The 23,552-nt window shown below is 44.9% G+C and overlaps 1 protein-coding gene across 1 annotated transcript in view; it reads left to right on the forward strand.

The window, feature by feature from the left end:
* Positions 1–23,552, forward strand: part of SNTG2 (syntrophin gamma 2) — a gene marked incomplete at its 3' end in the record, with an annotated part of 187,932 nt that overhangs the window by 114,596 nt on the left and 49,784 nt on the right. Inside the window, exons 9-10 of the mRNA XM_082642418.1 lie at positions 6,814–6,941; positions 22,976–23,105. Of these exons, the coding sequence (XP_082498544.1) occupies positions 6,814–6,941; positions 22,976–23,105 (258 nt within the window). The remainder of the gene's footprint in view (positions 1–6,813; positions 6,942–22,975; positions 23,106–23,552) is intronic.

Consider the following 23,552-nt stretch of genomic DNA (forward strand, 5'->3'; position numbering starts at 1 on the left):
AAGTCAATTACAAGAAGAAAACTGAAAAATCCACAAATATATGAAGATTAAACAGCATGCTGCTGAACAACCAGTGGGTCAAAGTAGAAGTCTCAATATCTTGAGACAAATAAAAATGGAAATACAGCATACCAAAATTTATGGGAAGCAGCCAAAGCAATTCTAAGAGGGATGTTCATAGTGATAAATGCATATGTTAAGAAATAAGAAAGAGCTCTTATAAATAACCTAAAACTATAAATCAAGTAACTAGAAAAAGAAGAACAAACGAATCCCAAAGTTAGTAGAAGGAAGTAAGTAACAAAGGTCAGAATGCAAATAAGTTCAATAGAGACTAAACAGACAATGGAAAATATCAGTGAAACTAAGAGCTGGTGTTTTTTTTTTTTTTTTTGAAAAGATAAAATAGGCAAAGCTTTAGCTAGACTTACCAAGAAAAGAAGGCAGCACTCAAATAAATAAAAGTAGAAATGAAAGAAGAGACATTACAACTGATACACAAATACAAAAAAATCATAAGAGACTTCTCTGAACAATATTATGCCAACAAATTAGACAACTTAGAAGAAATGGATAAATTCCTAGAACATAAAATCTAAAAAGACTGAATCATGAAGAACTACAAAGTCTGAACAGACCTATTACTAGTAAGGTGATTGAATCAGTAATCAAAAATCTCTCAGCAAACAAAAGTCTAGGACCAGATTGCTTCACTGGTGAATTCTACCAAACATTTAAGAAGAATTAATACCAGTCCTTCTGAAACTCTTCCAAAAAATTGAAAAGGAGGGAAGAATTCCAAACATATTTTACAAGACAAGCATTACCCTGATACCAAAACCAGACAAATATGTCACAAAAAGGAAGTTACAGGCCAATATCCCTTATAAACATAGATACAAAGATTCTCAACAAAATATTAGGAAAACCAATTCAACAATATATTAAAAGGATCTTATGCTATAATCAAGTGAGACTTATTCTGAGAATGCAAGGATGGTCCAGTATCTCCATCAATCAACATGATGTAACACATTAACAAAATAAAGGATTAAATCATATGAGTATCTTAATACAATGGATGCAGAAAAATCATTAGACAAAATTCAAAATCTTTTCATGATAAAAGAAAAGGGGCACTTCCCTGGTGGCACAGTGGTTAAGAATCTTCCTGCCAATGCAGGGGACGTGGGTTCGAGCCCTGGTCCGGGAAGAACCCACATGCTGCAGAGCAGCCAAGCCCGTGCACCACAACTACAGAGCCTGCGCTCTAGAGCCCATGTGCCACAACTACTGAGCCCACATGCCACAACTACTGAAGCCCGCTCTTCTAGAGCCTGTGCTCCACAACAAGAGAAGCCACGGCAATGAGAAATCTGTGCACCACAATGAAGAGTAGCCCCTGCTCACCACAACCAGAGAAAGCCTGCATGTAGCAACGAAGACCAAACGCAGTGCCCCCCAAATTAATTAATTAATTAAAAAACTCAGCAAATTGTATATAGAGGAAACATACCTCAATATAATAAAGGCCATAAATGACAACTGCACAGCTAACATTGTACTCAATGGTGAAAAGCTTAAGGCTTTTCCTCTAAAGTCAGGAACAAGAAAAGGCTGCCCACTTTCACCTCTCCTATTCAACATAGTACTAGAAGTCCTAGCCAGAACAATTAGGCAAGAAAAGGAAATGAAAGACACCCAAAGTGGAAAGAAAGAAGTAAAATTGTCTTTATTTGCAGATGACCTGATACTATATTGAGAAAACCTTAACGACTCCACTAAAAAACTCTTGAGTACTAATAAACAAATTCAGTAAATTTACAAGATGGAAAATCTATTACAAAAATCAGTTGTATTTCTATACACAATAATGAGCTGTCAGAAAGGGAAACTATGAAAATAATCCAATTTATAATTGCATAAAAAGGAAAAAAATACCTTGGAATAAATTTAACCAAGGACATGAATGATCTGTACCCTGAAAACTTTTAGACATTAATGAAGGAAATTGGAGACACACCAACAGAAATCTGCCCATCTGAAGAACAGGAAAAAGACTGGAAAACAAGGGAGCACCAGTGACCTGTGGCATAACTCAAGTGGACCAAGGCTATGTGTACTTGGAGTCCAGAAGGAAAATGGGAACGAAGACAAAGCTGGATGAATACAAAGAAACTATACGTCAGCAGATCCCAGTCAAACTGCTGAAAGTCAGAGAAGAGAAAATCTAGGTAGAAGCCAGATTTTTAAAAAAGACATATTATTTACATAGGAACAGAGAAATGAATGGATATCTATTTAGAATTCTATATCCAGGGGAAAATATTCTTCAAAAGTGAGGGGATACAAACATTTCAAAAGAAATTTAAGCTGAGAGAAAATATCACCAGCAGACCTGCAGTACCTGAGATACTAAAAGATGCTCTTCAGGCTGAAAGGACAAGACACCAGATGGAGACTTACAGATACAGGAAGAAGTAAAGAGCAGCATAAATGGTAAGTAAGTGGGTGTGTGTATAAAATATCTATTTTCTTTATCATAATTTCCTTTAAATATAAATACTTCAGAGGACAAAATGATAAGACGGTAAAATGGAGTTGATAATGTATGTTGAAGTAAAAGGTGTAGCAAGAATAGCACAAAGGATGGGGTCAGGTAAATTGAATTATTCTGCTGTAAAGTTCTTATATTTGTGACGTGAGGTGTAGGAACAATGATGTGTCAGATGGGAAGTTTGCAGTGATACAATATAATAAATAAGCATTGATAAATTAAGAATATGTATTATGATTCCTACAACTAATGAGAAAATAAAAGAGAATAATGAAAAAATATTGATCAACCCCTTAAAAAGAGTATGTTCAACAGACCAGAAAAATCAAGAGGAACAAATAACAAATAGGAATTAAATAATAATTAAACCTAGTGACATAAGAATTACAATAAATGTAAATGGACTAAATGTTCCAATTAAAAGGTACAAGTTGTCAGACTGTTTTTGATAAAAAGAAAGGCCCAACTCTATGCTTTCTACTGAAATTATAATTTAAACGTAAAGATGCAAATAGGTGGTGATTAAAAGAGTGGAGAACATATATTTTATAAACAGAAACCGAATTATTGTGGCTATATTAATATCTGACAGAGTAGTCTTTAAGGCAATGAGTGTACAAGAAACAAAGAGGAATGTTGCATTATGATTAAAAGACTAATTCATCAGGAAAATGTAATAATTCTGGATGTAGTTTGCACTTAGTAACAGAGCTTCCAAATATAAGAACCAAACCTGGCAGAAATGGCAGAAAGAGACAAACTCATAGTCATAGTTGGAGATTTTAATCCTCTTTGCTCAGAAGTTGATAGGACAAGTAGACAAAACATCAGTAAGGAGGTAGAGGATGTATCCAACCTTATGAGCCAACTAACTGACTCACAGCATACTGTTTCCAAAGTCTGTAGAATCAACGTTCCTTTCAAGTGAACATGGAACATTCATCAAGATGGATCACATGCAAGGCTATGAAAGACAGTTCAGGACAACAAAGGCTTACAGAAAACTCAAGTATTCTGTAATTGGTGAATCCTATCAAAGAAATAATATGTCAATTTCACAGACACTTTCAGAAAATAGAAGATTTGATGCATCCCAGCTAACTCTATGAGGCCAGAATAATTTTACGAGAATCTTTCAAAGGTGTTACATGTAAAGAATATTACAGACCAATGACCCTCATAAATGTAGATGCAAAAATCTTCAAATATATGAACAAATCAAAGGAAGAATAATGTGTCATGAGCAAATGAGGTTTATCCGAGGAAAGCAAGCTTGGCACCCAAATTTAACTGACAATAGAGCACTTTGATTTATATTGTTCTTAAACTGGGAATGATTCGGATCTCCTTCAACAGGTGAATGGATAAAGACATGCTGGCACATGCAGACAGTAGACTACCACTCAGTGATGAAAATGAATAATCTGCTGAAATACTCAGTAATGAGGATCCTCTCACAGACCTCCTGCCGAGAGAAGGAAGCCTCACACACAAGTATGTCCTGTATGATTCTAGGCATAGAAGTCCTAGAAGACTCAAAGTAATCTATAGTGACAGAAATCAGATCCTTGTGCAGGAGGGGAGATGCCTATACACAGGTGCAGGGAACTTTTCTTGGTGGCTGGCGTGGAATTATTCTGTATTATAATTTAGGGCTTGGTTGTGTGAGGTGGATACATTTGTCAAAACTCATCAAACTGTGCACCTAAATCAGTACATGTCATTATATGTAATTGACGCCTCAATATAGTTCAGTTAAAAATAGAAGAATAAAGTGGAAAGTCCTCAACCATTCAAAGCAGAAATAAGGTAGCAATACCTAAAAAGTTGGCTTCAAATCTCCTAGTTAAACATCAAGTATTGAACAGTGAACATTTTTCATGAAAAAGATGACTTAAAGACGTATCCCAGCACCCAAGAAAGGAGACAGGTGAAGAGTGGAGGATGCACAGGTAGAGCATTTGAGAGCAAGGAGGTCCGCCCTCACTGGTTTGCCGCTCATATTCGTGACTTCGGGGAAAGCATGATCGTGGCTGTAATGCAGCATCCTTGGCTGACACTCACTCCTTCAGAATCCTCTGTGGTGCGTAGCCCTCTGCAGGCAGTGAGTTCCATGGGGAGCGTCCCGTCATGCTAGGGATCCCCAAAAAAACAGGTGAGATGCTGTCCCACGAGGTAGAACCTCCACTGAGCCATCTCAACTCAGAATCTGCAGCTCAAAGAAACTAAGGTGTCCTCACGTAAATGGTCCTGTGAGTTGATGGGTCACGTATAAATGCTGTAGAACCAGGACGGCCTTCTCTTCCTCCCTCCTCTGACACCTTTGACTGCATCATACATCAAATGGAAGGAAACACGTCTTGTCCCGCCTCCTCTAAAATCGATGTCTTGTGTGGTGGGTAGCAGTAGATGGTGTCATAGACCTGAGTTCCCTGGGCTGTGCCGCACGATCAGGAGAGCTGACGGGTACAACCCACGGCGTTTTGGTTCAGCTGGGGGGAACACGCCTCGTGATCTCTGCAAGCTCTAAAGCTGATGTACCACTTCGGGCTGAAATTAGAATCGTGATGTTCTGCTTCCTGTGGGTGGTGAGCCCCCCTCAGACGGGGACTTGCACACAGAGGGGAAGCCTGCCCAGCCCTCAAGAGGCCCCAGCCTTGACCACAGGTTCTGGAAGGTCTGTCCGGGCACAACTTTACTGGTGTCCCATCAGGCGTGGCAGCTCTGGGCTCCTGCAGTGCTGGGGCCCCCAGTCCGTTTTACCCCAGACCCCAGGGCTCGCAGCTAGAGAGGGCAGGCAGCTTGTGTCCTGCAGCCCATGGCAGGAGTCCAGGGATGGAGCAAGCTTGGAGGGGACCCCAGCCAGGCTCCTCCTCCTTCCCCAGGCATCCCCTGAACCCACCATCAAGGAGGCCATGTGAGCATCACAGAAAACCCCACTGATCTACGGAGACCTGGTGTCCTCCTTAAGCCTCATGGGTCTCAGGATTATACAAAGTATTTTACCAGAGGAAACACTGGTCAAATCTGACATGAAACTCTGGGCTTGTCAGTGGCCCCTGAGGTAGAAGCTCTCCAAAGCAGAGGGAACAAAAAACTTCCTTTATAAAGTTATAGTCTGTTGCTAAAATGTGCCCAATAGGTTATGAAATGCAACCTGATTTTATAAAGGAAAAACTTGTTTTCCTTAGTGGGGAATCGCTTTTTATCCTACATTTTGAAAAGTAAATTTAAAATGATTTTATTTAATAACCACGCAGCCTTAGCCGTCCTAGTAAGAGCCCGTTGCCAGTGCTCACCATCGCCGCCCTGCAGGCCCTGCCTTCCTCAGCGAGACCCTTCCCCCATTCCCGACGACCCCTGGCAGGACAGCACAGAAGTGGCCTCCCTGAGCTGGGGGCCTTTCCAACGCTCTCAGGCAGATCCAGCTTTGCCGTCCTAACTAGTGCGTCTGTTTGCCTGTGCCCCGGGGATTCGCACCGTCCCTGAGCTAGAAGGTGCCGGGAAAACCTGCCCTCGTGGCTGGAAGCCACGGCCGCCGCGAGGATGCTTCCGTGTGAAGGAAGCCGGCGTCCCGTGAGGCGCGGCCGCGCGGGCCGGGCCTGTCTTCTCCGCGGGAGGCGAGACGGGCCAGCGTCCGACCTTGTGACTAACTGGGCCCGCGTGGTGTCCTGTCTGGCGACCTGGCTGTTTGCGTGGCTTCATTCAGGCGTTCGAGCATCTTCCTCTTCCCTGCAGGCCCTGCCGAGGAGGGACCGGGCCACCCCTCCCCACGGGCTCCCTCTCTGCTCACCTTGGACAGACAGTGGGGACTTCGCCACTGATCAACAGGCAAGGTCTTGTGACCTAGGCACCCGTTTGCATGTCCTCAATATTATTATGTATTAAACTCGCTCTGATTTGACCTTCCAGGTGGAGGTGGTCGTTCACAGCCTTCCTGGACTCAGAGCCTTCGTCGTGTCCCTCAGATTCCTTCCAGTTTTAGCCTCTCTCCCTGTCCCCTTCCCTGGGACTTTTCTGTCTCGGGAGCAGTATGTTGTTTAAAAAATAGAGGAAGAAAATCGTTTACGTTGAAACAGAAGAGCACTTATTTCTTTCCAGAGCTTTGAGAAAACGATCACATGTGCTTTTGCAGCAGTTGAAATGCGTTTCATTTGGGTTTGGGGAGCGTGACGTTTGGGCCTGTCGGGGCCTCCCCCTGGATTTGGTGCCTTCACCTGATCCTGTGACCGTTGATTCTCGTCTGTTTTGCGCAGGCTCCATCCTCACCTTCTTCGCCCGTCGCGAATGAACCAAAATATGAGAAGCGCTGGCTGGACGCCGTGTCGCTCCCTCTGTCCATGGCTCGGGTCTCACGGTGCAGAGCTGGCGCAGAAAAAGTAAGGTGTGTGACCGATGTGTGGAGTGGGAAGCGCCGATAAACCCCGAAGTGCGTGTCCTTGTCTCCCGGTAGATTTAGCATTTGCAGAAATAATCATAATCATAATAAAAGTCAAGCATCATAAGAAAGCACTAGTCAGAGCAGGAGCTGATTTGTCATCAGGAGGGTTCTGTCTGGTGGTGACTGTGTCCGTTCTTCTGAGACATGGTCGTCAGAAGAAGAAATCGTATTTTCAGTTTTAACTGTTAACAGAATTAGATTGGAAATAAGACTCTACTCTTATCCACGCTGCATACAATCACGGAAAAGTCATTTCAACCCCACGGGCCTCGTTTTCTTCATTAGTAAAATGAGAAGGTTAGACCAGCACCAGTGTTCAATAAATGCTCACTAGTTTTCGAGCCCGGTTGATGAAGTAATTTCAGCGTTTCACCTGTAAAGGTTGTGTGTCCATCACTGTTTTGTGGAATAAGGTAGCATTTTTCCCTCCAAGTTAATACAGTGTGTCCTCTGTGGCCAACTGTGCTGTCTGGTCACTGCGGAAAGGCTGAGAGGTAAGTAGGTGGTGAGTTTCCTTTCATTCTTAAGAAGGTGGGAGAGAACTGTGTGAACAAAGGAAGAGTGCTTGTTGTCTTGGAATTGAGTACTTTCTTGATGAGACACGTGTGCCCACGGGGGCCGTGTTCATGTGAACACAAAGCGTCTGAAGAAGGTGCCCCTGGGTGGTCACATGCCCATCCTTTGCCCTGGGAAGTGCTGTCAAATCCTAACAGCAAACCAAAAGTTTCCATGTCGTTTTACGGAAACAAACATATCTTATTAGCTTTGCTGACTCTTTCATGATTTTAATATGGGCAGGAAGGTGCAAAAAGTAAAATGAATGACTAAAATTCTGCATTTCATCACGTGTGTGTGTCTGACTCACATCAGTATTAACGTGCATGTTTAGAGGGGATGCTGTTCCCTCCCCTGCCCTGTAGCCCTCTGGTCCCACGTTGAAGAGGAGGAAGAGGAGAGGAGGCCTGAACACTTGGCCTCAAACAGCCGGAGTTACTTCTGCAGCTCCTGTGCTCTCTCCCGAGGGACCCTCGCTCTGGGGTGTGCAAGGAGCTGTTTAGAAATTGCCAACTCTAAATCAAACGCTTTTTAAAATCTAAAAGCCAAAGCTCTACTATAGCTTGGGAAGGATTTTTAGGAGATCCTTTGAGTGGATAAAAAACAAGTGGGATGAGCATGTCAGAGGTCAGTGTCCTGGGGTTCCTGTCATTGTCCAGTTGTAGGACCAAAATTTGTCACCAGCTGCTCTGCGCTTTCCTTTTTTTGAAAGTACAGTAATTCAGCCAATGGTGGTTAAGTTCCTTCATTTTCCGAAAATGTTTCAAAAGATTCTCTAAAGAGTAGACACGTATTTAAACCTAATATTTGAGATACGTATTGAAATGATAAAACTCAGTTGTAGTGAGTATGACGGTTACCATGTCCCGTCGCCTCCGGGGCTGCAGGGTTGTCCTCTGCCGGGGGCCTCTTGCACCTGTTTGCTGTCAGGTGGACGTTAGTGTCAGCGGCTCTTGGGCACAGTGGTAACTAAGCTTTTACATAAGTTATACATGACTATTAATGAAGGTCGAATCATTGACTGCCCAGGACAGGAAAACATGGTTCCATAAGAATTTGGGGGAGAGCATCTTGATATTAAACGAAAACAGGCGTAAAAACAGCATGATGCCCCGTGAGGGTGACAGCCGACGCCTTACAAAGTAGGGCTGCTCCTCGAGTGCTCCCGTAGGAAAAGAGACCACGTCTGCAGATACTGGGAAGTAGCCACGAGACATCACCGATTCCTCAGCAGAAGCTCGTGCTTTTGGCTATTAGGTAGTTGTTAGCACATTTCTCTGACACTGCGAGAAGGAAAGCATGCTTCCTGGGGTGACTGACGGTTGTGAAGAGGGCGAGAGTTTTCTGAGCAGGACCTTCTCCGTTTTCCGTTGCTACATAACCGGTTAGTGCAAATTTAGCTTCAAAAGTGTGAGCGTGTCATCTCACAGTCTCCACGGGTCAGCTGGGGGGTGTGTGCCAGGGTCTCCAAGCCGATGCTGGGGTGTGACCTGGCTGCACTCTCACCTGAAGCCGGGGTCCTGCCCAAGGTTCTCGCTGGTTGGTGGCAGAATTCAGGCCCTGCGCTGCTTTCTGTGGTTCTGCTCAGATGAGCCCTTCCCAGGGCTCTTGTTTGATGTTGGCTTGAAAAAGTGTAAGGAGTCACTTATCTCGTTCCTTTTTTCAAAGGGATGGAAGGAAACGAAAGCTTTAGTTCTATTTGTCCCACATCTTTCATATTTGTGAAAATAACTGTGAAATGACGTCTTTTCACTGACAGTAATACCCCATTTTGCTTTGTAGGAGGTCCCCTTAGTTCAGAGTAAAGAGCATGGCAGGGACCAGGTGGGCTTTTCGGCAGCCATACTGGAGACGTATTGCAGATAAGCATGTTTTCAAAAATGATGCTACAAGTTATCCTGCTAAATACTCTGATGTGTTTTGCAAAGGATGGTTTCATATTTAGATACTTGTGCCGAAACCCCCCTCCTGTAGTTGGGAAATCCTCAAAGTGCAGCTCTCTGGATGCCGGGGGTCGAGCAGAGCAGGGTAGACAGAATCCCAGGTCCGTGGGCGTCTCCACAAGAAGAGGGGCTTCTGCGGGGTGGGGTTCATGCTGGGGGTGCCATAGCAGGGTCAGGAGCTCAGGGTCTGCTCTGCACTGGGGGCTTGGAGAGTGGGCCCCCGGGGTCATCGTTGAGTTTGACTTCATCCGGGAGGATGCAGGTTGGGGTGTCTGGGCGCAGGGCCGGGCCTGTCCTGGGGGAGCACGGTCATCAGGGTGGGATGAGGGAGGGTCTTGGTGGCTGGACACCCTTTGTGTTTTCGTCTGCTTGGGCAGGATTTTTTCGATTTTCTGTCTTGTTCCTGGAGTTCAGGCAGAGCCCTCGCCTGCTGTGGGTGGGCTCGGAACTGTTTATGCTCAGCAGAAGAATCCCACAGCCAGTCTGGGAGCTGTCGGGCGTCAGGCTGGAGTGGAGCGGGACCCTGTGGTCCTTCCCCAACCCCCGTGTCCTCCGCCTGCCTTTTGTCTGTAGAAAAACTTTAGTCAAAGAATAAGTTTAATCAGATAAGTGAGAAAATGCAGAAGCAAAGGAAAACAAACAGGACAAAATAATAAGAGTCTAGTCATTAGCAGAGTCAAGGACCTTTAGTCCCTCCTCAAGGGCTATAGATCATATTCTGAGCCGTATCCTGGGAGCCGTCTTGTAGACACTGAAACACCGCCAGTGTCTGGTGGAAGAAGTGAACTCCACGATGACCAGGCTGTAGCCATGACAAAAGCTGCCACAATTCAGAGACTTGGCCTCAAGGGAATGTGAACAAACCGACCCTGGAACCGAAGCTTAACTGTACTTAAGACAGTCAAGTTGATGCTGGTCAGACCACGGCAGCACCAATTTCAAGATGACCGTCAGAGCAGACCGTGCTGTTTCTGCAGGTAGCCCCTCCCTCCGTCTATAAAAGCTCTTGCCCATGATTGTCGGTGGGGAATGGGGGGAAGTCGGCCTTTGGACAGGAGTCCACCCTGCCCCCAGGTTGCCAGCATCCAAAATAAAGCAAGCTTTCCTTTCCACTTTCCTGGCCTCTTTATTGGCTTTTGAGCAGCGAGCAGCCAGACCCCACTTTCAGTAACAAGGCTGCTGTCTTTCTCAACTCACTGCGTCTTTAGTTTTTTCTGAAATTTCCACCGTGGGGAGAGAAGGTTAGGGCGTGTGTGCTTATTGAGAGGGAATGATGCCCTTCTAGGAACGTTCCCCAAACGTCCGGGCTCTGGCCGCACCCTGCACACGGGGCATGGACGGCCTGGGAGCATGAGGTGGGCCAGCTTCTCCGGGGCAGGAGCCGCCTGGTCGGCCGTGTCCGCAGAGTTGCGGGGAAGCCCGGCCTTGCGACAGGGTTGTGATGGGACAGTGGCTGGGGTGCCAGCGGGGCTGCGGCTGCTGCAGAGGGCAGCCTGGGGAGGAGAGCCTGCTGGGGCAGCCGTCCCGCCGTGGGTGTGGACAGAGGACGCTGCCCCTGGACGCCGGGGGAGAGAAGTGAGCCTTCCACTTCACCGTGCGTTCTTGATCCTTGATCACCGGCTTTAACCCTGGAGGCCAGCCTGCCTTCTCTGTGATCATCTCCAAACCACGGGCCACGTGAGTCGCCTCCGTGTAGACGTGCTGCCCTGGGGCGGTGGCTTCTCACCACGGCCGGAAGGCACGGCGGGTCTGGACAGTCCCTGGCGGGAGCGGTGTCTGTCTAGGTCACTGGCCGGCCCTCTGGGGCTAGGGGCTGCCGGGGGGGCCACTGCTGACACGTGAAAGCCTCAGGGCCCCTCCCTCTGTGGTTCGTGGGAAGCTCTGCCCACTTGACCCCCGAGGACTGTTCTGTAACCTTCCCTGGTCTGTGCTGCTTAGGACTCATGCTGGGTGACCCGTGCGGCCAGGCCCCTCCTGGTGCAGCCAGTGCAGAGCAGCTCCGAGTCGCCGTCTTTGGTGCAGGTGGCAGGGCTCCCGCTTCTCTTTGCTGGGTCTTACACTTGTCCCTGGCCCGTCGTTCCACACGTGCGGTATCGAGACTTATCCTGGGAGATGCTCCTTGTCTCTGCTGGATTTGCTGCCTCAGAAAACGTTGTTTCTCTCTCTCTCTTTCCCGGTGCATCAAATGGCAGTTTCTCAATGTAGCACCTCTTATTTTACCTCCGAGGATTATTCATGGTGACCGTGAGGGGATCAGAGCCCCAGCTGCTGAGAGATGCCTCAGAGTCTCAGCTCTCGGAGGTTCGGGTCTTTTCTTCTTATCTGAGTAGGGTCGGTGTCATCACAAGTCTTCCCCTTGGAACGTTACATTGATTTTCCTTTCCTTTGTGTATAGAAATTTAATAGGCTCTCAAAGTTTGAAATGATAATAACTAGGAGGGCTTTTAAGGTGGGAGAGTGGCGTCACTATAGATGAGGGGCCTCCTGTGGGTGGCCTGCATTCCTGAGATCATCTCCAGGGCTGGCTGTCGCCTCCCTCGGACCCTCCATCTCCACCAGCTGCTGAGGGACCACATGTCTGTGTCCTCATCTCACCAGCATCCCTGTCATCACAGCAAAGCAAATGAGCTGCAGTGACAGAGTTTCCTGCTGCTGAGAGGAGAGGGCCTCAGTGACATCCTTCTACCGGAACAAACTACCCCGGGCACAGGGAGCAAGCAGGCTGCTGTCTCTAGGAACATGTCCCATTGCTCCTTAGATACTGACCCCAGGCTTGGGGGTGTGCAGGGGAACCCTGCTTTTTATGAATTCGACCAACTTTCTAATTACTTTTGAGGTCAGACTCTCAAAAACTGACCTAGTTCCGTTTGCATTTCCATTCCTGCTTCTGCCTGGCAGGTGGTCCTGGGCATGCCATGTGACTCTTGACTCTTGACCCTTGACCCCATGCCTTGCCCCATCTGTCAGTCTGCTTCCTGCCTCTTCTGACAGCCAGCAGCCCCCTTCTCCTCGTGGCCCCCACTCTGTTCTTACCCCGAGACCACGGCTCCTTCCCCAGACTCAGGACCGGCGCTCCCCAGGGCTTCCTGGTGGAGCAGTTACCAGTGGGATTGTCAAGGATGCAGGATGCTTTCAGCTTCCTCCTCATCTTATACCCAGTCATGTCTAAGGGCGTAAAATACCGTCCTGGCTGAGTGATGTCCTGGCACGGAGATTTGTTCCTTCACTGCACTCAGCCCGGCCGCCAGACTGGTGTTGGGTGTTCGGGTTAGAGTTTGCATTTCCAGTGTCTCCTTGAGATGCAGTGTTTCTGTCTCAGAAGAAAGATCTAAGTGATGAAAACTCAAAGTGCAAAAAATGGTCATGTTACTAGAATCGTGGAACCATTCCAGCAGACTTAATTGTATTAAATATCAAAACAAACGTGTTTAAAACAAAGCATCAGGTATGGAAGGAATGAACTCTGCACAGTCCTAAAGGCAGGGTCTGTGTGGTTTTACTGCACAGAAGAGGTGCCGGCAGTTTCCACGAGGTGGCCTGGTGTCACAGTTCAGACTGTGGTTGTGGAACCAGACTCTGAGCTCTTTTTGTTTGGCGTGTGCATGCACGTGTGTGTTTGTGTGTGCCTGTGTGTGGGTGTGGGTGTTCATGTGCCTTTCCAGGCCCTGTGACCTTGGGTAAATTGATTGATCTGCATAAACCCTAGTTTCCTCATCTATAAAATGGTAACAATAATAAGACGTTCTGAACGGTCTTATTGTGAAGGTTAAAACCAGCATAGTTTAAAAAGTATTTCGCACAGTGCTCATCACAAAGCCAGTATCAATAAAGGCCAACTAGCTATTTTTATCATTTATTATAAATGTCATTGTTAGTAATATATGTTATCCTTTTTTGCCTCTCTAAAATTTATAAACTTTAATGTTTAATTTATTAACTTTAAATGTTGACATAGGAGTATAAAAAAGGCGGTATATTTTGTTAAAAGGACATAAGAATTCATTGCACATCATCAGCCTCTTTAAAAGGAGTCAAAAAACGGAACTAAGACACGTACAGAGTTTTGTTTACTTATGTTTCATACTTTCTTGAGTTTATCATTTACTCATTTTTGTGCTTCCATAAAATCAATAGCATAATATTAGCTAGAAAACATTGACAGGAGGCTCCCTGGCGGGTAGAATTTAAGCATCTTGTGGACTAGGGAATTATTACAAATTATTACCAAGATCACTGCCTGATGTCCACAGGAAGTGGGAAGTGTGAGGATCAGAGACGGCATTTTTCTGATCTTGGGAAAAAAGAAGGTCTCGGCTCTCTTTGCGTTTACAGCTCAGGGGTCAGTCCAGGCTCACGTGCTCTGGCCCATCCACAGTCACGGAGGCTTGTACACAGCTGTGCAGTCAGTGTGGTTTCCTTCTGCAGTTTTGGGAACGGTGCTCAGACTCCCCGTTTCCCTCTAACTGGGAACTAGATAACTTCCCTACGTTTCCTGGTCCCAGTCCCCACGTACCGCCCGCCGTCTGCAGTGTGTCCACACTGCACACCAGGACCAGGAGGTGTCACTGGGGAGACCCGGCCAGTTCCAGGGTTCCAAGATGGGGTCCCGCACCACTGCCTGGAGAAGCACTCACCCTTCCTGGTGTTGGCCACCTGCGCCCCATCTAAATGTCCCCTAAGAACTTGGAAAGATTGAATCTCCACCATGGAACTTGTGCAGGAAACATTCCTTAACGACCATTTAGTGCCACATGCTACAAAGGGGAAGAAACCTCCTTTCTATCATCCAAGTGTTTATATTCTAGCAAACAATTAAATTGGAAGAAAAACTTAGATGTCCGAAAGCCGTAAGGTGTTACAGTTCAAGGGTGAGAAGGACCATCAGACTTGGAGGACGCAGGTCGTTAGAGGGCCTTTGGGAAGAAGAGCTGAAGCTCTGAAGGACACGGAGCACCCGCGGATGTGACGAGCAGGAGTCGCCGGCAATGGGGGGCCTTTCCTCACACACACACGTGCACGTGTGTGTGGACACGGGCGTGCGCATGTGTGCGCGTATATACATATGTACATACGCGCACACATTTCTACATATATCCATAGGGTACACAGCTAAAAACATTAGTTCTGGCTAATTTGGGAAATACAAATGTGTGGGGAAAATGTTAATACATTAAAATTTTACCATGAGATAAAGCTATGTTATCACCTTAACGTATGTTTGTCTGGATTTTTCTATAGAGAGAGAACATTGTGGATGGGTGTCTGGACATTGGGATTTAATGAGACTTTTGTCCTGTCGGTGTGCATAGTGCTTACCCACTATTCCTTTATAATGAGACCAGGAGCTTATTTTTCTTTTAAAACATATTTTTGGGACTGCTCTGATGTCGTTATGCATACATTGTTATTCACATTACCCATCATTTCATTAGAATAGGTAGCATGGTAAGATTATGGGATGAAAAGGTTAAAACGTTTTAAAGGCCTTTAAGACATTTTGTCAAACATCTAATTTACCACCAGAAGGTTCATCCCCATGTCCATTTCTCTTGAATAAGTTCTTAAGTTAGCTTCCTATGGAATAAATAAGAAAGTTTGTTTAAAAGTCAATTTATTATGCAAATAAAACTGAAGGTTGAAAAGTGAGAAAGTGTACTGACCAATAAATCCATTGCCTGACACCAAACTTGCCTATTTCACAAACATCCATTGATTCAGTTGCTTTCAGAGTCTAACAGGCTCTTCATTTAGATGAAAACAACAAGGATTAAGTAGTTAGAAGTATGGATTTGAATTTAGAAATAAAGGCTAATTAGCACAGGGGAAACTGGAGGGCTGTGTGGATAAAACGTGCATTTTTCAAGGAAGGAATTGTTACTCAGAGCACTCCCCAGTACAGATTACAGCATTTCAGGCAGTTCATATATTTTCAGCCAGTAATTCAGATTTTCCTAGTAGATAAATCAGCAGACGCAGAAGTAGGAACTGGTTGTAGTGTTTGCTTATGTTATGCTGGGTCAGCGGTCACTCCCATTAGAATGGCCCCCCGTCGACTTTGAAGGAGGTATACAGGGATTTGAAAGGTTTGCTTCATGGAAGTGAAAGCCTTCGAGTGCTGATTAATCCTGGACACAGAAATACTGAGGGAAAGACAAAGAAAATGTAGAGAGAGATGCAGTGTTTGTTATGTCTGATTTCCTTATTCATAGGATAAAGCTGCAGGTTCCATTATTCAAAACGGTTGTAAAAAGAAAATGTCAAGACTTAGAGGCGCCAGTGATTTTAGCCACCTCTGAATCTTTTAGAATGTGTTTTATTTTTATAGACAATAAAGATATTTCTCTGTTCTTAACAGTATTTTGAATTTGTTCAAAGCAGTTTCAATCATTGTGTAAAGGGGCATTTTCAAATGCATGATTAATTGTTCAAACATGAAGAATTTAAGAATATAAGGAAGATGATTACACAGGTTCTGCAAACATCTTTAACAAGCACAGAGCCTGGGTTCTCTGTCCTGCTTGCTACCTGTACCTGTGCGTTGAATACAAGTATAATATTCTTATATATTTGTGCCCCGTGTGTGCCGGTTACAGCGCTGTCGCTCCACCTACCTCACTGACCTGTCCCCACGGCCCAGCGAGCGGTGCTTCAGACACCTGCTTTCAGATGAGGAGGCCACGCCCCTGGCCGGGTTGGGAGGACAGTGGTTTCTATATCAGTGGGCAGTGGGCATTGGAGGTGGGAGCCTTTTCCATCGTGCTGCGTGTTCTCCAGCATTTATTGATGTGACAAGTATTCTAGCATGCCTGCTCCGTGCAGCGCTGCAGTAGATGTTGCAGGCTGAGGGTGTGCAATGAGCAAACCCAGGAGTCCGCGCTCTCTGGAAGCTTCCCATCCGGCAGGAAATGCAGGCAGGAAACAGGCATAAGATCAGACCATCAGGGAGACCTAGATGAAGTGGTTTTATCTCCGCTTTCTTTCAGTGGGACCCCTGGGAGGGGCTCCAGCCATCTGGCTCGGGCACCGCCCACATGAGACCCTCCGCCCTCACACCTCAAGCCCCTGCTCCATGATGGGCGAGGGACTTGGAGGACTCGGACCTGGTCTCAGGATGGTGATCGGGGTGACAGAGGAAGACAAGTTGGCCTTTGGGGCAGCACAAAGAAGAAGTTATCTTTCTTTCCTGGACTTGCTGGACTTTTGTTGTGCCTGGAATCTTCCAGGAATAGTGACTTTTTAATAAACAAACTGATACAGGGAGAAGGGTGCCTACATTTAAATTGGGTCTCTTTGTTACTGTTTAATATGGAGTCCTTAGAGATGCCGCTGCACGGTGGGGAAGCAGAAAGAAAATATTTCTCTGGCTTCCATGAAAAAATAACACACATGCCACAGAGGCAGGCTTGAAATGTGACATGTGAATGGCAGTTGGGAGATTTTTTTCAAATTCTGAGGAATATACACGTTTTTCTCTCATTTTGTCTAGTGAATGTTCATAACTCTCAATATGAGTAAAATAAACAGACACAGACCCTTCAGCTTCCAGAGCAGGAGGGCTTCAAGTTCATCAGAGCAGAGATGCTGTGTGCAGTCAGTCCTCCCTGGGTGCTGTCCAGGTGTAAAAGGTCAGGATTGGCCGGAACCTGGGGGCCTGGATGGCCGTGAGCCACGACTCGTGGGTAAGAGGTTCTGTGGGTCATTTTGGAAGCTCGAGTGTTTCCGTTCCTTAAAAAACACACAACGTGTTAAAAGGATGATTTATAAACTTTGAGTTCTTTTTCTCCAATGTTGAAGCTTTGAGGGGCAATTAAGAATGCTCTGTACTTGGAGCCCGATTCGGGTCATGCTGGAATTCCACGGCACAGTTGAGGTAGGTGTGGGAAGATTGTCTGTCGCCATAGGATGCGGACGTGGGATGCAGACAGGTGTCCAGCGTTAGGGCTGTAAAAAAACTGAGATGTGCTGCGAGGTCACCGGCAGCCTCCAGCAGCTGACCTGGTAAAGGTACTGGTGCAGAGCGTCTCAGGAGGGACTGTGGGAGAGTCTGGGCAGGGCTGGGGGGCTGGCGTCTGCAGGGGCGGGAGGGGAGCAGCAGCAGGATGCTGGGGGGATGCCCCCCGGGGAGCTGTCGTCTGAGGAGAAGTGGGGGGGGGTGAAGAGGCAGGAGGAGATGCAGACACCCCCGCCAAAGGCAGTGCAGACTCCACAGTGAACTCTCAGTTCCTCAATCTTCTAGTGAGTTAAGATACATGTACTTTGAACCTCATTAGAATAGATTTTGTTTGCTTAGCCAGAAACTGTGAATTGACTCATTGCTTACAGTCTGAAACTGTTTTACCAGTTTTCTCTTTGAAAATCAAAACTCCTCTCAGGGCTTGAGGGAATCCTGGAAGCAGGTAGGCTTTCCAAAAGCACGGGCAGGGTCAGTTCTTCCCTGGTCCTTGATGATGGTGTCTGGGACTTGGCTTGGTTTCTACCCGGGAAACTCATGCACCAAATACTCTGCCTTCTCTGGGTGTAGGTTTTACTGCTGATTTTTAAAAGCTGACATGTGACCTCACAGAGCACGCTGAGTCCCAAGCAGCGGGTACTCTGGGATTTCTAGTTCTGACTGTGACCTTGACCATAGGATTAAAATCCTGAGAATACTGAGCAAATGCCATGACCGTAGAACCATGAGGCAGGATCCACCTGTGGATGGGGGAGGGACGTTGTAGGGGAGCCTGAACACCGCACATGTGAAAAGCTGAGAACATAAAACCTCAGAGTCAACCAGGAGACATGAATGTTCACCCATCGTTCAGGCATACACGCACAGAGTTTGTATCATTGACTCTAATTAATATGACTTTTGTACAATAAGCCAAAGTGCGAATTTGTTTTCATACTTTGTTGTTATGTTGGCATCTATCATCAGCATTCATGCCAACACTTTCACCGTTTCTGCTCATATAATGTCTAATTTGTATTGCTTTGCTTGACAGATAACCTCACTGGCAGCAATTTTTGTATAGGATCTGTGGGTTTGGTATAACCATATTTACGTTACCCCACTTGTTTCTCCCAATATTTCCATTTGTGGTATAATTGGCATTTCAAGACCCGTTGTGTAGACAAGGATCTTTTAAAGGTTAGGCATCTAGCTTGTCTCACACAGATGAAACATGAACATGCTGAATTCAAAACTCATCCCTTTTCCTCAGAGAGCCGACTGTCTACACCCCCTACATGGGCTTTTGTAGAAGCTCTGTATCAGACTGAGAACACTCCCCTTTAGTCTTAGTTTGTTGAGTGTTTTCTAGCATGAAGGCATTTTGGATTTTGTCAAGTGCTTTTTCTGCATCTGTTGAGATGATTGTGTGATTTTTTTTTTATTCTGTTGCTATGATATATAACATTTCCAGATATCAAACTGACCTAATTCCTGGGGTAAATCCCATTGATGGTGGTATATAATTCTTAATAGATGTTCCTGGATTGAGTTTACTAGTATTTCATGGAGAATATTTGCATCCATATTCAAAACAGATATTGGTCTGTAGTTTTCTTGTGATGACTTGTGGTTTTGGTATTAAGGCTGTATTGGCCTCATAAACTAATTTGGGAAATGTTCTATTCTATTTCAGGGAGAGTTTGTGAATAATCGTTATTAATTCTTTGAATGTTTAGTAGAACTCAGTGGTAAAGCCATCTGGGCCTCAGCTTTTCTATGTGGTTAGTTTTTTGGTTAAAAATTCAATTTCTAAACTTGTAATATTGTCTATTCAGATTTCTTCCTGAATCAACTTTGGTAGTTTGTATTTTCTAGGATTTCATCTAATTTATCTCATTTATTGCTTTACAGTTGTTCAAAGATTCCTTTATAATCCTTTTTGTTTCTGTAATATTGATAGTAATATCTCCACTTGCACCTCTTATTCTAGTATTTTGATTCTTCTTTCTTTTTTCTTGGTCAATATAGCTAAAAGTTTGTCCATTTTGCTGTTCTTTTTAAAGAACCAGATTTTGGTTACATTGATTTTCTCTGTTGTTTTTCTCTTCTCTGCTTCATTAATTCCAGCTCTAATCTTCATTATTTTCTTCCTTCTGCTTTCTTTATGTTTTGATCTTTATTTGTATGTATATACTACATATATATATATATGTGTATATACACATATATACTTAAAATCATTAAAGAAATGTAAATGCTTAATTAGAAGATATTCACATACTATAAAAGAAAGCAGGGAAAGAGGAACAGAAGAACAACAAAGATTTGAGACACAGAAAATGGAAAGTAAAATGGCAGACATAAATCTAACTATACCAATAATAAAATTATATTTGAATGATTGAATAATCCAGTTAAAAGGTGAAGATTTTCAGACTGAGTAGAAAAAATAAGATCCAACTGTATTCTGTCTTCAGGAGACACACTTTAGATTCAGAGAAACAAATAGATTGAAAATAAAAGATGGGAAAAATACACAGACAGCAAAAACAAGGATGGAGTAGCTATACTAATATCATAGAAAATAGAATTTAAAACTGAAAATGCTATTAGAAATAAAGAGGGACATTTAAAAAAGATGAATGTTTAATCCACCAGGAAGATATAACAATTATAAATATATATGCACCTAAAAACAGAACACCAAAAGACATGAAACTATAACTAACAGTATTGAAAGGCAAAATAAACAATTCAACAATAATAGTCAGAGGCTTCCATACACCAGTTTTAATATTGTATGGAAAAACCAGGCAGAACATCAGGAAGAAAATAGAAGACTTGAACAACACTATAAACAAAATAGATATGGCAACATTTGGAGAACCTCCATGCAGTAACAGGAGACTTTTTCTTCATTTTCTAGTTTGAGTGTCAGAGGTTCTGACAGTTTCTCTTCACTCCTTCTTCTGTCTTACTTGGATTGCATAAACCCTATTGATCTGTCTTCAAGTTTGCTAATTCTTTGTCAGTTGGAACCTACTGTCAAGCCTCTCTAGTAAATTTTTTTCCGTTATTATACTTTTTCACTGTAATACACTCATTTGCTTCCTTTTGTAGCTACTGTCTCTTTACTAACATTCTGTATTTGAAGTGACGTTGTCATTGTACCTTTACTTCTTTAAGCAAGGTTTCCTCTAGTTTCTTGGACATGTTTATAATGAATGTTTTGAAGATTCTCTGCCTGATGTGACGTCTGGTCACCTCGCAGACACCTTCCGTGCCTGCTTTTCCCCAGGCCGCGTGTCACACTGTCCTGTCTCCAGCAGCTCCGGGTGCAGGTCCTCACCCCACACCCCTACCTGCGGTTTGTTGTTTATTGTTTAGTGACCGGCTGGATCATTTTAGTGAAGTCTGGGCGCCACTCTCCCCCGAGTCCTGTTAAGCCTGAGGTTGGTTTCTTTCTGTGACCACACCTGGCTGTTAAACTTCACTCATTTCCAGCTGATTGGTCTATTATTTTCAGCAAAGCTTTGTGGTGTAAATGGATTGGCAGAATATTCCAGTCAAATCTGGGTTCCTTTGAAGAACTAGTTCCTGGGGTCGGTGTCTGAGATTTGTTCTGACCTCAGGAAAGCTCCTTCCAGCTGTTTTATTCCCAGGTTTTCTCCTGAAAACTAGCCGGCCAGCAGTTCAGCCTGTATTTGTTTAATTTATGAAACTCTTTCCAATTGCCTTTCACCGAAACTTCCACTGTTTTAGAAGTGCCCATGACCTTGAACTTCTCCAGGTTCTACTGCAAATGAAGTCACTTCCTGTGGAAATTGACCAGGAGCTGTAGGTTTTGTGGCCTGTCTCTCACCCCCTCCTCAGGTAAAATTTCTGAGCCAGGGCTCTGGCACAGAGTGCGAGGACAATGACACACTTGTCTGTAAATGAACCTTATGTTCTGATTCAAGCAGTGCTGATTAGGGTGGGAATGACACCTAGCCAGGGATATCTACTTGTAAAAAAGACAGAAGGATTGTTTAATCAGAGAAACTCTGGTTGGTAGATTTGGCTCAAGAACACGCAGGGCTGTTTTATAATGTCTCTACTTCCTTCTCCCGCCCTTGTATCCTTTCCTGTATGAGACCATGATTGAACCCACATCTGAAAGACTATTAAAACATAATTTAATGAGAACCTTGTTTAAAAAAAGTTTGTTTTATCATTTTTAGCCTTTCAGTTGTCTTCTTAAGGACATGGAGATATAAGCTGCATGGGTTAGTGTGCATTTTTCTTAAGAGAAAACAAACAGACATGTAAGTGACATTCTTTTGCTGTAAGGGTTGTGTTGGTCAGTTCAGGCTGCCTTAGCAAAATACCAGATGGAGGGGTTGTGGGGGGGACGCGGGATGGCGCTTGAACAACAGCAATTTATTTTCTCACGGTTCTGGAGGCTGGAAGTCCAAGATCAAAGTTCCAGAGGGTTGTGTCTGGTGAGCACTCTCCTCCTGGCTTGCTGACGGCTGTCTTCTCACTGTGTCCTCATATGGAACAGAGTTCTGAGGCCTCTTCTTATAGGGACCCCAGTCCTGTTGGATCAGGCCCACGCTTCTGATCTCACTTAAGCTTCTTTCCTTAGAGGTCCCATCTCCAAATATACCCACACTGGGGACTAGGGCTTTAACATGTAGGTTTTGAGGAATACACACATCAGTCTATAGCAATAGTTATATGGAAATTATCTCTGGAATAGAAGGCTTGCATGATAGGGGAGAACTACTGAATTAGACACAGTGATGTTGCCATTATGAATAATTTGCCATGGGTGGGTTTGTGGCAGGTTGATTCTTACGGTTAGAAATAAAGGAGAACCGGGCTTCCCTGGTGGCGCAGTGGTTGGGAGTCCGCCTGCCGATGCAGGGGACACGGGTTCGTGCCCCGATCCCAGAAGATCCCACATGCCGCGGAGCGGCTGGGCCCGCGAGCCATGGCCGCGGAGCCTGTGTGTCCGGAGCCTGTGCTCCGCAACGGGAGAGGCCACAGCAGTGAGAGGCCCGCGTACAGCAAAAAAAAAAAAAAAAAAAAAAAAAGAAATAAAGGAGAACCAACTTCTTCAAAAGCTCTGTTGTAAATCAGACATATACGTGTGGTCCTAAAATACCATCGACGCTGAGGACTGGTGGTGTTTGACCTGCTCCATCATCACTGGGTCAAGAGCCTTCAGTACCATGATAAGTGGCCTCCAAAAGAATCACTGCTCAGGACACCACAAAACAGTGACTCCAGCACTGCTCTAAGAGCAGGTGTGTTTCCTACAGGAGCTGCCTGTCATGTTTTTATTAAATTAGAAATAGGAATTCCAGCGTTTTGAACTTAATTTCAGTAAGCCTACCTAAGATATGGAGACGGGTTAGGCTGTGCCCATGGCTGTGAGCTGTGTTTCCTGCAGTGACTGCAGGTCCGTGCTGAGCAGGGCTGAGTGGGCGCCGCCTTCTCGCGGTCCTGGGGCATCGGATCCCAGGGGCCTCCTCCCAGCATCTCCTGTCCTCCTCCTGCAGGTCCAGTGCATTTGAGGTGCAGGCCCTGGATGGGGCGAGCTCGGGAATCCTTTGGTTTTACACCGCCCAGGAGAGCGCCGACTGGCTGAGGGCCGTGAATGCCAACATCAGCGACCTGACGCTCCAAAATGTGAGCACGGAGACTTTCCACTGTCCCTGTTTTTGCTTTTTAATCCATGAAAATAATTATGATTTTTTGTTACTTATGATGAATCCTAAAACAGTCGGTAATAACATTAAACAGAAGAATATGTACTTTTTTTCAACATAACAAACCTTTGACTAAAAAAGTTAAAGATTAAGTCATCTAAAAGTTTCCTGGTATAAGAGTGTAGACTGAATCAAACCTCTGGACACTTCACTGCTGGTTCTCTCTCTCCCTCTCTTCCTTCCCACGCACCTACACAGAAGTATTTGTGTGCATGTAATTTTATATATACTCTATCCAAATGCATTGATGTAATGTGACGTTTTTATTTGGGGAACCCAATTGGGTTAAATATGTAATTCTCCAAAACATTAAGGAAACTTATAAAGAGGCACCTCCACCACAAATATCCCTTCTCAATGGCTCACT

Source organism: Mesoplodon mirus, assembly GCF_964341445.2.
Source record: "Mesoplodon mirus genome assembly, chromosome: 14".
In the NCBI taxonomy this organism is placed as follows: domain Eukaryota; kingdom Metazoa; phylum Chordata; class Mammalia; order Artiodactyla; family Ziphiidae; genus Mesoplodon; species Mesoplodon mirus.